A 19433-nucleotide genomic window follows, 5' to 3' on the forward strand; every position below is an offset into this window, starting at 1 on the left:
AATAAATAAATAAATAATTTATAAACAAATCAATCAATAAAACAATAGATGAATACATTAATATTGAAAAAGTAATATTAAAATAAATATATAATAAGTAATTAATTGAATATATAAAATAAATACAATAAATAAACCTAAATGATGAATGAATGAACAAACGAACGAATGAACAAATAAATGAAGGTAAATAAACAATAACACAAATCAAATAAAAGATGAATAAATAAATATTCAATAAATAGACCAATAGATGAATACATTAAAGGAGTATTTCGTGATCCTAGCATCCTCTTTTCATGACATTTTTCAGTAGATATCCACGAAAAAAGCTTATTCCCAAAATTTCAGTTGATTCCGATTTTTCGTTTGCGAGTTATGCATGATTATGTGTATTACACTGTTCCATAGACAATGTCATGCGCGGATTTAGAGGGGGGCACAGCCGGCCCGTGCCCCCCCTTTTGGCGGATCCCAAAAAAAAAAAAAAAAAAAAAAAAGAAAAAAAAGAGAAGAATAAAGTAAAAAAAAGAGGAAAAGAAAGAAAGGGAAAAAAGAAAGAAAAGAAAAAGAAAACGGAACAACGTAAAAAAAAAAGAAAGAAAATCTTCGGACCTGTAGCCTAATAAATCTGTAGTGAGTATCATACACCGGGGCGGCACTCCAGGTACGGATTCAGGGGGCGGCGCCCCCTGCCTCCCCACAAAAAAAAAAAAAAGAGGAAAAGAGGAAAAGAAGTATCAGAAGTAGGCCCTATAGTACTTGTTGATTTCTTCTGGCCCGTCGATGATGCAGGGCCCGTCACATTTTGTCACCAAAGTCAGTATTAATACGGACTCCATGCTGGCTTCGATCCATGCATGCTTTAAATTGCGAATCTCCGAGTCTAAGGCCTATTAAAGTGTCAGTGTAACATTTTACAAATTGAGTTCGGGCCCTGTTTTGTTTTAAAAAGCAATGATATACTCTCGTATAGTGTAAAACAGATGCACCAAAAGGCTTCAATTGGACTTTCATTTTGCAAAATTTCCAAATTTCGGAGGGGGAACATCAGACAACCCCCTGCCTATATAAACAACTGCCCGTTTTCGCTTCTGTATTTCACACCCAGCACTCTGAATTTATACAATAACAGTGAAAACAGGTGGCTTCAATTGGCCTGTCATTTTGCAAATTTCATATTTTCGGCTTTTTCAAACTCATATTTTACACCATAATAGTGCCAAAATGGTCCACCAAATGGCTTCAATTAGGTTTTTATTTTGCAAATGTTTCGCATTTCTGAGGGGGCATCCCCCTCAGACACCCCCCATATCGCGCAACGTTATGGGTACATATAAAGCAATAATTTTACAAGAGGTCAAAACTTGTCCATGAATGGCTTCAATTGGGCCGTCTTTTTGCAAATTTTACGCTTTTTCAAACTAAAATTTTACACAATAATGTTGACAAAATGGTCCACCAAATGGCTTCACTTGGGTCTTCATTTTCCAAAAGTTTCTCACTTCTGAGGGGGGCACATCCCCCCTCAGACACCCACCTGCATCGCGCAAGCGCTCCGCGATGACCACTTCGCGGCCATTTCGCGGCCAAAACTTGCTCGTAAAGACATGGAGCTTGAGGTTTACATCAATGAGTCTGTCATCGAGAATGTTGAGAAGTTCAAATACTTAGGTATTTGGCTGGACCCGTCCCTCACTTGGTCTTCCCACATTTGAGAAGATTTCAAGCTCCGTCTCTAAACGTAATGGTTTGTTGAGAAGGCTGAGAAACATCTTGCCCAAGGAAACTCTCATTCTTTTGTATAAAACGCTCATCATTCCGCAACTTGATTATTGCGATACTGTGTGGGGCAACGCTGCTAAGACATCCCTCAGTAGACTTGATAAACTTCAAAATGCAGCTGGTAAGATCATTCTGGGGCTCCCACGCAGATATCCCACCGAAGTACTTCTCAACAACCTGAAATGGGATAAACTGGATTGCCGCCGTAATTTCCATCTAAATATAATGGTGTACAAAAGCCTTTGTAACCTACTCCCATCACCCCTGTGCAATATATTCCACACTGTTGCTTCGAGTCACAACCACCTGACTAGAGCAGGGTCACAAGGTAATCTGGTCATCCCACTTAGTAAGAGCGAGTCGGCTAAGCGAAAATTTACATCCAGAGGCGTGGTCTCTTTTAATTCATTGCCAACCCAGGTTAAAGTACCATTACCTCATACACTAGGCCGTTTCAAAGCGATGTGCAATTAAATTAAATTATTTAACTATTCAGTTTGTTGCATGATGGTCGGCTGCAGTGCGGACTCTGTCTGCGGGCTGTCTTAGAAGCCTGCCGACATTGCTGCACTGCAGCCGACCAGCACAGATGTGCTTCCTTGGTGTGTTCATATATGCTGTTTTTTGTTAAATCCATGGTAGGCCTATGTAATTCTTTTGTATGTATTTCATTTGTATTTTTGATGTATTTTGTTTGACCCCTGGGCCAGACTGGAAATCAGTGTAGACCACTGAGTTTGTTCCCCAGGCAAAATAAGATCTAATAATAAAAAATAATAATAATAAATCATAATTTTTTATTTTTTTTCAGGAGTGTGCCCCCCCTTTCTCGAAATCCTGTATCCGCCCCTGGACAATGTGTTGTAATTTCGTTCTGGTATACCAGAACGAAATTAAAATTTCACGATATCTTTGGTAAACGAATTAATCTGCAAGAAATATTTTGTAAATTATGTAGCCAGAGGTTTCCAGTGGTATAAAAATCTCAACTTTTTTTGAGAAAAGTGGGGGAATGATGAGGCTGTGGATCACGAAATGCCCAAAATAATATGAAAACAAATATACAAATAATTAGTGATAAATACAATAACGAGTAAACCTAAACGGTTAATAGATGAATGAATGAATGAATGAATGAATGAATGAATGAATGAATGAATTGTTGAATGAAATTTATTAATATTAATTTCAAATTTCCATATCAAAACACGGCTTTCCATAATAGCTCATAATTACCATCAACAAACATCTCTCCTTTTTAAAAATTTACTTGTTTATATTGACTTCAGGATGTCTGCCTGATGCAAAACCAATTACGATCCTTTTCCAGCTGACATTTTTTATGCAAATTACGCACTTTGTTTTGATTTTGATGGATCGCACTGGAACGGGACGGAAAATAATCGACGAAATTTAGACTGTTTTGTGACGAGTTACTTCAAAAATATACTATAATTATATTATTAAAGGTATGTAGATCATGACGGTCAATAATTTGGCAAGAAATATTTATTGAAAGATCCATTTAAATTACAATAAATTTTGTCGTGTAAGCTTAAAATATAAAAACTTGCACAACACTCACTCAGTCATTGTCAGTCAAGAACAAGTTCCATGCATTGCATTGCCATTGCATGGTTCTGTGTCATGACATGCATGATTAGTAATCATAATAATGGTAAATTACATTTTGTCATGATTTAGTTATTGCAGCTGCTGCAGTGCAGCGGAAGGGCGCTTTTTTCTTTGTTCACCCGAGCTATTACGAATTTATCAAATTAATCTTTTGCATCAAGATCAATATTATCAAGGTTAGGTAACATAAGGACAAGGTAAAACATGTGGCGACTGGCGATCCTGACTTTTAGACCACCCTCGCTATGAGGACTTAATTTTTACTTTTGCATCAAGGTTTAGATTAGCATCATGGTTAAAAAGTTGCCAAACACTTTGGAGTCAAGGTTTAATGTTTTGAAAGGAGGGCAGGGCTTGCCTTCGATAAATGAGGGAAATTATGGGGTAAAAAACAAGGTCAAAACAACTTTTTGAAAACAAGTGAAAATTACCATTTTTCTAGGGAGGTTTTGTCTCGAAAAATAATTTTGAAATAATAATAATTTTATAAGCAAGAAATGTACCGGTACCTTTATAAAATTAGCATCACTTCCGTCACATGAAAAGATGATCAGATGAGTAAAAAGTTGCAGAAATTTTGAGAAATATTATGGGAATTTTCTCAGAAAAATACAAGTATCACATTTTTTTGAGAAATTCACCATTTTGAATAAATGCATAATTGCGCCACGCAGTAAAAAGATCTCAAACGCGCTTGAAAATGCATAATTCGCTGGCATAAATTACCGTCAAAACGTGTGTATATCATGCGCTCGTAGATGCGAAAGCTTCAGAGCTGGTATCACCGGTTTTCCATCAAGCTCTTTTATGTCAAAAATATTGATAAAACATGAATTTTGGAACAAAATAAAGCTCATTCGACGGAATAAAAAGGTGTGTTTGTTGAGAAAGTTTAATTTGATAAATTAGCAATTTAAACCATACATGTATATAGCGAAGGGTGGTCTAAAAGTCAGGATCACCAAACATATTTTAGTTAATATTACAAACATACCTTTTATTTTGTTCCAAAATCAGACTCATTAGACTTGAATTTGGCACACTTTTGAAACTCACGAAGAGATGGTATTATTTTGTGGTACGCCTCTGTTGCAATGATGTCTTTTTGCAAGAATGGACTCAAAACACAATTGTGTAGTCCAAAAGAAGGTCTTACATGTACATCTGGATCTGGATTAGATACTGCCCAACGCCCCTGAGAAGGGGTCACACAAGCAGGGTGGTGCTAATCTGCAGATGCTTTGGTGGTTGCTTATTTCTTGCTTTCTTTGTCTTTGATGTGCTGTTTGACTGATGACTTAAACTTGTCCTTGTATGTCTGCTATGTCTGTGATTTGGTGCGGTAGGTTGTTCCAGTCTTTAATTGTTCAATTTATGAATGAGAATTTTAAACGGTTTTTTGATGCTGGTAATTGGGTAAATCTGCTATGTCGTGAGAAGCGTTGGACAGGGCGCAGGATATTATGCATTGGAACAAGCATGTGTACAAGCATTTTGTAGAGTGGCCTAAACATCTCCTCAATCCTCATCCATGTAGACTTGTTGTCAAAAGTGCATTTACTACAAGATCCTATTTGCCTTGTTACTTGTGGTCCCAACATATTTGCTGAATTTTAAGCATTGGTCAAAAATCACTCCCAAGGTCTTTTGTCTGATCATCCCACTACCAGTACCATGCTGTGTACGTAACAGGGCTATCTTACCTGCCATAATGGATTGCACCACACTGTTCCACATTGAATTTCAGCTGCTAATTTATAGAAACTATAGCTAAAATAATAATTTCTCGATCATGAGAGTATGAATGTACTGCGTGCACTGCGTAATGTCGCAAGTTTAGTGGAATGACACGATAGCGCGATCGATTGTGCACGCACAGGAAATGCAGCGCTACCCAAAGCGTGTTGTACGCCGATGCAATTGTCATTGCGTGCCTATTGAGCTCTCATGATCGAGAAACTATTATTTTAGCTATAGTCACTGACACTATAGTATACATTTTATATTAATTTTTTTGTACATTGTAGGTCTGCATGTATACATGAGGAGAGACCATTACTGTTATTCACATGATACAACTTTTAATTTTGTAACTCGACATATTCTTCAACCCAGGTTGATCAGAGAAGAAGTCGGAACTCTGCAATCTAACAACAATGAACCAAGTAGACTTCATAGGCAATGTGCTCTCCCTAAGTTGTGGGGATGCTCTGGGTACCTTCCAAGGAGAAGTGTCTGCTGTCAGCAAAGATGCACAGACCATATCACTCAAGAATGCCTACCGTAATGGGGTCAAGTATGAAGTACCTGAAGTCACTATACGGTAAGTTATTCTTGTTATTTTGATCAATATCTTTTTCAAACTAGTTAATATTTAACAGTAAATACAAATGAAAACACTACTTGTAGTGATGCTTTTTCTTTTAAATTCAGCTTGCATCTTCTTAAGTTCTTTGTGGTCTGTTTTACACAAAAATTCAATTAGATTATGGATGAAAATAGTGTCAAATTGCATGGGTCAGCATCAAGACTTTACAGACCCTCTAAACATTTTGCCTATAATAATATGCCACTCTGACAACATATATCGGGCAAATATGATGCTCACTGTTTTGTACCATTTGGTCATACATTGTACATATAGTCTTGACTGTTAGCAACTTTACACTATGAATTTTGTACAAAATGCAGCTACATACATGTAGGCCTACACTACAATTTTTTTTGCATGAATTGCATCTGTGTAAATTTTTTTGAAATTGGTCTACTTTATAGTTTATAAGTTTATTTTTTAGCTGAATTTAATAGTACAGTTGTTTTTATGTATGTTGCTTGTACTGCACCATCCATTCAGTCACAGATTACCCTAGCAACAGGGTTCGATTTAACTGGTGTCGTGGAGCAAAATGCTCCCCAATTTGGACAACCTGCTACACAAATTTCAGCTTGTATAGCAATTTTTTACAATGTAACCATATGCTAATAATAAGTACATCGCCTAAATAAGGTTTTCGCTAAAAATTTCTACGCAAATTATTCAAAGTAAATCGAACCCTGCCTAGCAACCCTGAAGAAGCCAGTATTTATGAATTTTAATGCAAAGATTAGGCATTAACATTACAAGTCATTGTCTTAATGTCTGTTCCTTTTGGTTGAGGAATTCCTGTCCCATCCATTCTTCAAGCATACACACATTTACAATGAATTTAAACAAAACTTTAGTCAGTCCTTGTGTTTCTGTCAATGATAGTGATCTTATCTCATGATCTATTTTCCATCACCAGTGCAATTGACATAAAGGATTTAAGAATCCTCAAGACTTTTGAACAGGTACTTCAAGAAAAAGTCCAAAGCATTGCAGACAGAAAACCTCCAAAAGTGACAATAGGAGCAAATGGTAAAATAGCAAATAACAATGGAACCTCCAAGAAGCTTACTGCTGAAAAGATTCAACAGAAGAACAAAAACACTCCTCAGAAGGGCGTCGACAAGTCACGTGGAAATACCCCAAAGAAAAATGCAGAACAAAATGGTGGGAGAACCCCTAAAGGAAAGTTTATGCCGGATGATGGCACTGATAAGATGTCGCCTTGTGTAGGAAGGGATGGTACTGATGGAGCCAAGACATCACCTCGTGTGGCAAAGAAAAATGGCTCCTGTAAGAAAGCTTTGTATCAGAATGGTGACATGCAGAATGGACATTCAACAAATAATAAGGAACAGGGTATTAAAGATGATTACAATGTAATCAAAGGAGGTGATGGAGGATCTAATAGGAGGCGTCAGCCTTCAGGAGGTAAGAAAAATTGGGGGTCAGTATAGATACATGTACATACAAATGGAATCTTGTGAACAATGAATCTGAATGAAAACAGCATGACGAACATTTGCATAACTCTATGTGACATGAAAATGAGTACAATTCACACCTGATTGGTTGGTAATAACCTCTGATAATTTTGTCCTTTGAGTAGTGTGATCAGTATTTTTGTCCTTTTCACATTTTGTCATGTTACATACAATCACATATTGCCCTGTTCATTCAATGAAATTCTTACTGTAGAGGTAATATTTGTGAGTCATTTGAAATCGGCTGAAGTTTGTCTCAAGAAAGTTGTTGCATGGTTTTAGTGTGATAAATCACCAGGATCAACCTAATGCCAGTCATCCCACTTCTTACATACATGTAAAATTATTGTGCATAGATACTCTAAGTTGGCATATATTGCTTTTCTGCAGATAATTCAAAAATGTAAGTAACTGATTGAATTACTTATTTCACTCAAGACATAGTGTAGAGAAATGTAGTCATTTTTTTCTGAAATAAATTTGTGGTTATCATTTGATTTTGTACAGGTGCACAATTCAATGAACATTCCAAAACCAAATCACAACCAATCAAGATAGAAGCCGGCAAAGGGCGCGGTAGAGGAGGCGGAGTCAACTCCAAGAACAGGGAGTGCTTCAGCGCTCCAGTAGATTCAAATCTGGATGACTTTGACTTTGATACAAATCTGAAGCTTTTCAACAAAGCAGCTGTTTTTGAAGAGATTGACGCGCTCTCTGGTGGAGAGAATGAAGTGCCTGTGAAGAAGTTTTATGGACATGATGAGAACATTCTAACTGAGGCTGAAAACTGTGCAATGTGGTTAGAGGGCACTCGGGTGGCTTATAAGACAGGTAAGGCAATAAACATTGGCATTACGGATATTGATGCCTATCATGCCTCATTGAAGATCAACATGTTCATTCTTCTTTCAGTTACAAATTCCAGGGTTCTGAAAGGGGTACATGTAGATATGTGAATGCTGTTATTTTGATATCATCATGTTTAAATCAGATTTCTAAAAATCAAATAATAATGAAATAATTATGTTTGTTGCCATTTAAAAAATATCGACAGCGACGGCCACGTTCATCCACCCCACCCCACTTTATCCATTCAAATTTACACATTTCGCACCTGAAGAAATCTCATTAACCCAGTAAATGATTAGCTCTGAGATCTGTTTCATTTAGATAGTATGAACACATAGTAGATGCCCCATGCTTGTTCTACTACCCACATCCTATGTCCAAACCACTGGAGCAAAAAAGTATCCTTTGGTGATATGATATCCCTCCATGTTAGGTAGTAAGGGTAAGGTAGAAAGTACCATATGAAAACACTGGACCACCTGTAACCACATAGTCCTTTACTCTGCTGCTGTAACAGAAATATGGGGGTGGGGGAATAATACAATTGATCTGAGCAGTGTTACATGCATGTATCAAACAATTTGTGTAATTTCTGTTCATAACAATGTATATTTTGGTCTCATATTCCTATGAATAAGGTGAATATGATTATTTTAATCAGGTGTTTGTATCCACTCTCCATCTGTTTCATGCTGAAGATAGATGGTTCCAATTATGGTACTCGTTTAGCTTCCAGTATAAAAAAAGCTGTTGTGCAACATATAAGTAAACAACACTTCCCACCACACTGGACAGTTTATTTACTGTAAAATGAAATCCTATCACTATCACTATTATGGGACTTTTTTCTAATTCAGTGAGTGGCCTAACAGTACCAAGCATCTCAACAATGCAGCAACAGAAGCTGTTCTTAACAGCAGAAAAAGCCGGATTCAGTGCAGAGAGAAGAGTAGAGTCTGTAGGGATTAATGCAGCTCATATGGCATTGCAATTACTGGGTGGATCCAAAAGGTAAGCAAATGTCACCATTGGCATGTTACAAAAATATTAACACTTATGACATGATGTTTTTCTTGTTTGAGCTCTTTCTCTTGTGCATAGGTTTGTTTTGACAAACAAATAATTGCCCGTAAGAAAAAATAAATTCTACACCTTCAATTGAGACCTGCCCGGACCCGGACCTTCGTCAAAGATCCCTAACCAAAACAGAAATTGATGCCCATCCAATTTTGTATGTATTGGGACTCAACAGTACATTATAGTTAAAACTAACCAAATTAGGTATTTGTAGAGAGAAACAATATGTGGCATGATCAAGGGGAATGAGTCACATGTGGGCAATTTTCAATTAGAAGTTTTGTACATCATTTTTTGGCAGTTTACAAATGCTACATTTTGACATTTTGATGTAAACCCCATCAAAATCAGACATCTAGTTAACCAAGTTATGAGCAATTTATCAATGGCTGAAAACAATATAAAACAAAAGAATTTGAACTCTCTTTTTGCCAATATCGCCAAAACAATATTAGCGACATCCGACTCATTCCCCTTGATCATGTCACATATATACTACCGTAAATGTTCGCATAAAAGGGCTCTCTTGACATAACTGGAATTTTAGACACAAACTATTAGTGCTCTCCCATAAAAATCCCACCAGCAAATAAGAGCACATACCCTTAATTCTTGTTGGGATTTTTAGAGGAGGAAGCTCTCTATTTGTACATGAAATTTACCCCAAGGCAAGGGAGCCCAGGGACGCTATTAGGCGAACATTTACGGTATACTTCCATATATTTAGATTTTCTCATCATCTTTGATGTTTACCTTGATTGCATAGGTTCACAGGAGACACCCAACAAGACAGTCCGTCCGTAGTTGTGTTGGCTGGTCCACACATCCAAGGAGCTCAAGGTGTTTGCTGTGCAAGACACCTTGCTAATCATGATATTGATGTTACTGTATTCTCAACAAGCTATGTTAAAATGGCAGATTCCATCACCTCGGAATTGACACTATTCAAGGAGAGCGGTGGAAAACATATCACAAATGTGAAGGTATGTGGGAAATACTTATCACACAGTTATACTTGACAAAAGTGTTGTTAAATAGGTACAGCAGCTATTCAATTGTAACTCGGAAAGTCAACATTAATTCTTACTGTAAACACTCATTCATCTGGGTATGTTGAAATTAAGATTTAATTTAAATCTGGTCAACCAGACACACCTCGTTTTGATGGACGAACTGATGTCGCCACTAAAACCTTTAGTCTTCAGGTGAGTTGTGATGTAAATGACCACCAACTGTATCAGCAGATGAATGACAATCAACAACATTCCTCATCAATTGTCATCTATACCAGAAGTGGCCTGAACTCATGGTCATTTGCATCACAACCCAGCTGAAAACTGAAGGTTTCAGTTGTAACGTCTGTTTCTTCTGTCAAAAATAGCTCTGTCTGGTTGACCAGATTTGAATTAAAAAATAATGAAATTGGTTGTTGCTTTAGGATATGATGCATTTGAATTATAGTCAACTTACTCATACTGGTAGTGAACACCCCGAACTAATTTAAATCCTCTGTAACATTAAGAAGTGATGTGGACATTTCTACTTTTGCCAAATTAGTGTCAAAAGGGCCTCTCTCTATGATAGCATGCATGTTAAAACATTTCAAAAGCTGTGAAAAGAAAAAATGATGTTGTTGCAAGTTAACAGATACAGTGAATTTATATATTATTTTCTCGTTCACAGAATTACCTACTACACCAGTCGATTTAATCATTCTTGCTCTAGACTGTCCCAACGATGTCATTATACGTGACCAGCCATGGTACAAGGATGCCGTCCAGTGGACGACAACAAAACGGGCTGTCATGTTTGCCGTGGACCCACCTGCCAACTCCACCCAGAAGGCACAGTTCACTTTGGCGATAGGATTACCCCTGTCTTACTTAAACGATGTAGGTGCTGTGTATTTGTGTGATGTAGGTATTCCAAAGAAAGTCTTTCTGTCGATAGACATAGATTGTGTTTCACCATTTGGACATAGACATGTTATTCCTTTGCGCAGCTCCTAGCACCTCTTGTGGTGAATCACTCAAATGTGTGATTAACCCCATGAGATCTACCTGCCGATTGGCCAAACAGAAGTTTTCATTATTTGACCAATCAGCAGCATTGTTAGAATTATTTCACCACACAAAAAATTGGGGTGAATTATTTGCAAAGCTCCATTCTCATTGGTGATTAAAGTGAAGATATCATGTAATTGACCAATCAGAGGCAATGTTAGATCGGCAGGTAGTGCTCAGGGGGTAAGCGGAAAAGTGCAAATATCAGGGAATGAAATACACTTGCAGTGTGCTAATATAGTTTTCAATTCTTCTCCCTTTTTGAGTCAAATATGATATAGTGAATTCATAAAGTCACTTGTGTAATTTTAGTTTTCTCTAGTGAGAATTCCCACCAAAATGTTATGAAACAAAATGTTCTTTTTTTGGAGAAGGAATCAGTATTTAGCTTTTTCAGAAGTTTTATTTTCTTAATATGCTTCATAAAAGTATTTCAAATTTCAAGCTGTGATATTGATGTCCAAGAACACAATCTATAAAGTAGAAATGCAAGGATATTTCAGCTCAAGGATTTAGCTGAAGTGAAGATATAAACTGAGAAGGGGTATGCTTTCTCTCTTAGTAGTGCTGTCATCGCAATTCATGTTTTTTTGGGTTTTTTGCGTTATGTTGATAAACAAAAGTTATCCAATATCAACACACAATAATTTTGTGTATCGATAATGTGTCGGGAATGTTCCTCATATTTATTCTTGAGGAATCTTATTTGCAAAATCCTGACAATCCCAGTCATAAATACATGCCAAATACCATTTTACATGTGGTGCTGCGCACTAAGGTCTTACACTTCCAATGCAATCTCTCTGCACTGTGTCAATCTATAGATCAAGCCAATTGTGACTGAGCGAGATCGCATTACCCAGATTCTCGCAAGTGAAACCAATTTGGGGAAAGTCCTTGCTCATGTGATCATCGCTAGCACTGGATGTTTTCACCATTGTTTAAAAATTTCATCAAAATTGATGTAATAAATCCTCAAAATGAAGAGAAAAAAAAAAGCAAACAATATGAAGATATTCAACAAGAAATATGTTCAGGAGATGTCCAATTCAGTCAAGAGGACATATGGTAAAATTATGCATCATACTATTTAAGAGTTGTAAAATTTGTGAGTTTTGTGCTATAGTTGATGTCAATATGCTGCCGATATGTATGCAAATTTATCTGGACATGCATGTTGAAAAGAAATTGTCAATGACAGCACTATTGTTGAGAGTTTGCATTTTACATATTTTATGTTGTACTGATATGCCCTTCTATGGATGGGAGTTGAATAGATGCACAGCATGAAAATGAAATTAATGTGCAGTGAAAACGTTGCCAATGCATTTTACTACATGTTGGCTTCACTGTAATAGATGCATTTTTTCAAGTACTCTTCAAGACCCATGGTGGTATGGAAGATACATGTGAGAATACTGCTTGCAACTGTGAGGTAAAAAAAGAGAACTAAATTGTTATATTTGTATAAAAATGTGAAAAAATATGAAAAAAACAGAGCAACAGTATTCAAAATTGTTATAATTGCTTTTTTACTACAAAGCTTTTTCTTTCTTGAAATGGTCTGGAAGTCATGTAGATAATGTATTGTGACAAATGAACAAACAAGTTTATTTACAGTCATTTGAAGGTCTTATTATTTTTCTATCTCAGAATATAGATTGAAACATAATTTCAAGCTGAAATATGTTTCTAAATGACTCTAGTCTAGGCCAAGAAATGTACGTCTTCCTACTGAAGAATTCATAGGCTATTTTGGTTACTATTAAATATTATCTTTTGCGGTGCTACATTCTCCTTTTCAGATTTAAATTAATTTTCAAAGTACTCAGTATATAAGGCCTTGACATTTTCTAAAAGAGATAAATTCATCTTTTCTGGTGTTAAGAATTTTTGTTTTCTTTCATTAACCTTAACACCCATAAATACCGCAAAATACCATGATGAGAAAATCTGCACATGCGTGAATCCCAGGGTCTGCGATGACGCAATCACCGTAAGTGTTAAATGCTCACGGAATTGCTGCCGGGGCAGCGTTACCTGTGTAGCTACTACGGTCTGTGTGCTTGGCATGCAGGGGGTCTGAGGTTCGAATCCCTGGGGTGCCAAGTGACTTCTTTGTTCATCTTCTCTCCTTTTTCGTATCTTCTTTAACTTCCGATATCAAAAAGCAGGGTTGGGTGTTAGGGTTAGCAGCTGAATATGTCAAGACCAATTACTTTTCAGGGCTTAGTCAAAATTATTTATTACAAAGGCTAATTTCACCTGATTTTACCCAAAATAACACAGAGTCGCTGCCAAATTTCTTTTGTGCAGTAACTTGGGTATTATATGATATATTTGGTGAATTATCAAATAGCCCCATAATTCTGTCTGACATGTGGTACTAAATTACATTCACTCCACAATTTAATTTAGGGTGCAATGTCATTTTGATAAGAGAGTTGAAAGTGCCAAAGAATGCTTAAATTTCAGAAAGGTCTTTCTCACAATTTTGCACTGTCAAGTTAAGAGTCAAATTTACAGGATTATATGATATGGCCTAATTTGTTGTAATCGTATGTGGATAGCTTTTATGTGAATGTGTTGCAAACATTAGGTTGGTAGCTTTGATATGTAAAGATCCAATAATGTGAAGGTTGGCAATACGCATATAATCAGCCATTTTACTTTGTTCAACTAGTGCAAGCCAAAAAATGTTTTGCTTTAAATGTGTGCATCAATACAACGCATGCTCGCAGAAATTCAGAAATGTGTGCCAGTCAAAAAGTATGCAAAGCAGAATTCCCCTACCTGTAAGTTCTGCACCCAACTGAGAGAACACTATTCTATGTCAATCAAGGTTATGAATCTTGCCTATTAAAATTGAATAATGTATAGTCAGTGTTGCCTCCCAATTAAATATATTTTGAAAAATATGCAAAATCATTTGTGCCATGTTTGTGGATATATGTTAGGAACTATAAACATACTAGTGTCTTTTAATGTAAAATTTGACTTCCTTCAACAACAATAAATGGTGGTAGAGAAAATTGCTAAAAGTGTCATAAATATAAACAAAAACATGTTTATTTTTGTTATCTTAGAAAAGTTGTTATATACATCAATATATAACATTACAAAATTTGAAGATAAAAAACGAAAATAGTTATACTGGGTGATATAAAATCAAAAGTCCTGTTTAAACATCTTGAATGATCAGTAACTTAAGGTGGCTGTGTACTCTCAGACATGCATGTAGTAAAAGTGCAATAACTTTGTAATTATTCAAAAACATATAAAAGTATACATTTTTATGAAGGCAAGACATCAATAAATCTTAATATAAATACAGATTTGGGGTAAAAACAACAATTTTGAAGAAAATCACAAAAAGTGAGTTTTTGGCAATATTTGTTAGGTACATCATAACAAAAAACATTCTTTCCAAAATATTTTATTTTGTTTTTAGCTCAATCTTGAGGCTCCATTCCAAAAACGGTTTTTTATTTTTTAATATTGGCCTTATTTTTTGAGATATTGACCATATAAGGCATCAAAATGAACTTTTTAAAATTCAAAAACGCCTATTTGCACAAAATGATGCCCAAAATCGGAAATAGACCAAAATATAAAAAATGAGAAAACCGTTTCTTGAGTCAAGCATGCTTTTTACGATGATCATATTTGCTTACCTATAGATGCTGTATTTATTGAGTTATCGTGTACCTAAATCGTCATTTTACCGAGAAAATGAACATTGAAATAATGGCCGTTGAAGTTTAAAGTGGTCACATTTTGCACTTTCATCGAATCTCACAGGAGAATGCGACAGTTTTCGTTTTGTAACTTATATTACGTGAACATCGGGTAAATCCACAGCCCCTTGAGAAGTTTGAGCGAAATCCATTCATAACTTGATATTTAAATCGGGGAAAGAACTTGAAAAAACCCACATTTTATCAGCTAAAACGGAGCCATTTGACCACTAGGTTTTTGTGAAATCAGTGCTTCCGTGGTGTTTCCATAAGATGCGCCACGCATGCATATAAGCGTCGCAATCGTCAGCGTATTTGTCGCGTTAACAAATTGCGCGATACATAACGCGATGAGTTGTTCTGCAGCGTGTACCTTGCTGGTACAACAAAGATTTTCTTTCCTTTTCAATTTCAAGCACGAGTGGAATAGTGAAATAAAATCCTTAAAATATTGCAGTTGGAGTTTACAAATCTGGATTTTCATTTCTTGTATTTATAAAAAACATAACAAGGTACAAACATATCATAAAAACTCAATTTTGAGAAAGAAACAATGGCTAGAGTACACAGCCGCGTTAAGTATTTGTATGCCCAGTGATGCAATATTGAAGTTCAATCAATCACTTGCTTTAATCCAGCATATTATTACCTTGGATCAAAACATAACTACATGAAATAAGACAATTTATGTTGTTATTTTGCATAGTAAACAATCAAATTTCATATTAACTGTCCAATCCATAATGATTATTTTACTTACTATGATTATGGAAAAGCTTAATGTGAATGTCTGTGTGTGTTTGTTATTGTTGATCTCATGTAGCTGAAAGCATAAAATTATATTCTTCAAACAAATCAAAGGTAGTTTAATTATTTTATAACAAAAAAATGTTAATAAAATTCTGTAGTTTTTCTCTTTTGAATATTGATTTCTATTTTGTCATCACCAAAGATACAATGCTATTTATTGCAGTACAAAACTTGTATTGTTAACCAGATACATGTAATGCTGGTTTCATACTTTCTGCCGCTTGCTGCTAAGCGGCGTGATGCTTCACCATGCAGCTTGCACTTGTCTGCATGCGGAGCGACACACAGACATGATTCTGAAGCCACTGTTGCCGCTCAGCACCGCTCCAAAATCATATTTTGTTCCCATACGTCAGAGCGGCACCGCTCCAAGTTGACTTGAATTAAACTCCTAGCGATACTGCCGCTTGGGCAACGCGGTGAAGTGATCGATATATCGGCCGGCTCGCCGCTGGTCACCGCTAGCGTTTGTGGTGCAACTGCGCAATGAAGCAAAATATGAAACCAGCATAAGTGTGGATATTAATAATGTAATGTAAGTTATCTTCATCTCACAATTTGCAAAATCATCATTTTCATATTGTTATTCATTTTCATGTCATAAATTGTATTTTGTTAGAAACTTAAAAGACAATCAAGTGCATACTGCTACATGATTATGTAGCATCAAATATGTTCAGTGTAAGTACCGTTGCTGTCAGAATTGTGGAGCATTTGATGACATTTGTTTGTCATCTTACTGTGATGCAAGTAGAAAGCTTGCCCACTTGTAAGATGTAAGAAATATTGAGAAAACATGCTGATAATGAGAAAAATCATTTTAGAGACCTAATTGGTCGCAAGTATATAAATAGTAACAAATTTCCCTGAACCCATAAATGACTTCAAAACCACTGCTTGATGTGCATAGCAATATGTGAAAGCATTCTGACAGCAGCTTTTAACCAATCTTGATGTGCATTAGTGAGTTGGTTGATTTTACATTGATATCCAAAAATACAGATAAATGAGGCTGTCAATGGGTGCATCCTCTGACCCATAGATACCCTGAATCTGTATTTTCTTGTAGTGGCCCATGTGGTCCAAATTTATGTATAATATGTCATTTTGACATGAAGTAGCCACGCTATGGTGTATATCCCACTAGGTGGTGTGTATTTATGGAAAGTTAATTTTTTATTACTTTATTACGTGGTCTCGACTGTATGTATCACATACACAAGCATAAGCACACAGGTGATAAACAATCACACTGATTGTCTGATCAACAGTCTTGACAACAAGACAGGAGACCTTGCCACTTCTACGCGATCGCCGATCACCAGCGCGTACCTCGACCACAGAAGAAATAAAAAATTAACTTTATGTGGAAACTAAAGAATTTCAGTGATCTTGGTGCTATTGCTATATAATATTAGAATGTGAAATATGGAAATGAACAATGAAGTCACTGTCTGTCAACTTGTGCAGATTTTTGCCAGTGGCAAACAGCAATGTGTTAATACTAAAGTCATGTTGTGATTGGCTGGGTGAGTATAACATATTGATTAACATCTCATTTGCATATTCCGTGTGAAGTACTAATAATGGCAAGTACATTGAGATATTTATAGTCATTGTATCTAGTGAAGTCCTTTGAAATCTTCCCAGCGAACACAAAAATGTTTTTAAAACATTATAAATATGTTATAAACACTTTTTGGTTTTGGTCAAAACATTTAAATGTTGGGTTATATAAAGGTCATGAAAACATTTTTAAAACGTGTTATATCAAAAAATCACTACAACAACTTTTAAAAATGTTTTTGCAAACTATTTTTTTGGTAAAGATCTTTTACAAAATAATTTCTTAACACTTAATAACATTACGTTAGAATGTATTGTGGCAAATTTTCTGAATGTTATTAAACCATTTTATGCTCTTATATAACCCAACATTTAAGCGTTTTCTGTCAAACGTTTTGTGCTTGCTGGATTCACCACATGATGTTGTAATTTGAAGCAATACAGTACATGTATTAATTAGAAAGGAGTTAATATGATAACAATTAGCAGTCTTTAGAAAACAAAATTAAATAATAAGATATTTCCTTTTTCTGTGGAGCACCATTGCCTGCTCCAGAAAATGATGGAAATGTTATAATCCCCTGCTTGTGAGTAGTTAGTAAAATTTGAACCTTGAAGGGTACATAGTCATAGCAGATTTTCTTCAGGGAAACCATAGTATACTTACAGCTTTTCCCCTACCAGTTCAGTAATATGCATAAATTTCTTATTTTTATACCAGGTTTGTGTGACATTAGTTTGTATAAAATATGTTGCATGGACCAAGTAGGTAGTTAGGTGGAAGCTTGTTTTAAGTTAACTGAAATATAATGTGGAAGCTTAAACTGATTTTACAATTCCTCTGACAGTGTTGGAAATCTTGTTAGTGCTGGATATTTACACCGTCAACACACAGTCTTTGCAAGTACCATAGTAGCCTCTGTGTGTTGCTTAACCCTGTCGTGGCCATGTGTTTATTTTATGCAACCACAATGGGCCACAATATGCTAAACTAAACTCTAATCCTAAGGGTTGGTGGTATTGTGGCCCATTATGGTTGCAAAAAGAAATTAAGCATCCTGGTCCAGAGGAGACACACATGTTGTAGCCTCTTAAGAGAGTTTGGGTTAGAAAAACAAAATATTTTGTTACATGACAAATATGTGTTGAGATAACAAATCACAAAGGAGCAATCACTCTCATACAATTTCTTGGAACCAAGATCTATTTGAGTTTTGAAAATATTTTTTGTATACTACATTAATTAGTAACCTTATGTGAGCATTGAAGTCAGTTGAATTTATAGTTTATTTTTTGACTGTTTTAACCACTGCAGATATTACAAGTTTGCATCCACACAGTATCAGAATCTAGAATAGTTTATACTGATTGTATCTCTGAAATCTGTTTCATGTAAAATCAGTTTGCTTTTAAATTCAAGTTAACAGGATTGTAGGTTATTTTTAAATGTGATCCAAACAGGAGAGAGAATGTGGTGATTCTATCACTATCACTTACAAAAAGTGACAAGCAGGTTTTAAAATCTTCAAATTTGCTTATTTCATTACCTTGAAGTTAAATGAAGACCATACTATATATTTAATTATTTTCATTTGGTATAAAACTTAAATGTATAGCCAATTAAAGAACCATAATTTTGTGAAATGTACCAAGTTCTTTGTGGCATGTAAACAATTGTTCTTATTTTTGTAATTAGTAATAGTATAAACCTTTTGGTACACATGATCTTGTTGTTCACACTTGTTGTGCAACTACATGTAATGAGTAGCGTAGAAGTCTAAAATTGCTTCCTATTTACGTTTACCGCTACGTATGAATATACATCATTATACATGTAATGTATATATACCACTACTTTGTAATACATAACATGGATGCAATACAACTTAAGATCAAAATTGAGTATAGGTTGTGCATCACCTTATACCACAGATTAGTACCAACTATTATGGATGCCCTGCAAATGTTGGTACTTTTTAAGATCAAATGTTGATGACTACATCATCAAAAGCAGGGCATCGTTTATATTTTGACTATGATCAGGCAAAGTGAGATTCATGTT

General features: G+C 35.6%; 1 protein-coding gene across 1 annotated transcript; it reads left to right on the forward strand.

Moving 5' to 3' along the window:
- Positions 1–3146: 3146 nt before the first annotated feature.
- On the forward strand, positions 3147–11204 carry LOC140158433 (enhancer of mRNA-decapping protein 3-like). Its single transcript, XM_072181523.1, has 8 exons — positions 3147–3254; positions 5536–5743; positions 6705–7216; positions 7777–8100; positions 8976–9129; positions 9962–10178; positions 10487–10538; positions 10879–11204. The coding sequence occupies exons 2-8, from the start codon at positions 5577–5579 to the stop codon at positions 11202–11204; spliced, it is 1752 nt and encodes a 583-aa protein (XP_072037624.1). The 5' UTR covers positions 3147–3254; positions 5536–5576.
- The last annotated feature ends 8229 nt before the right edge of the window (positions 11205–19433 follow it).

The sequence above is a fragment of the Amphiura filiformis genome, chromosome 8, assembly GCF_039555335.1.
Source record: "Amphiura filiformis chromosome 8, Afil_fr2py, whole genome shotgun sequence".
Classification (NCBI taxonomy): domain Eukaryota; kingdom Metazoa; phylum Echinodermata; class Ophiuroidea; order Amphilepidida; family Amphiuridae; genus Amphiura; species Amphiura filiformis.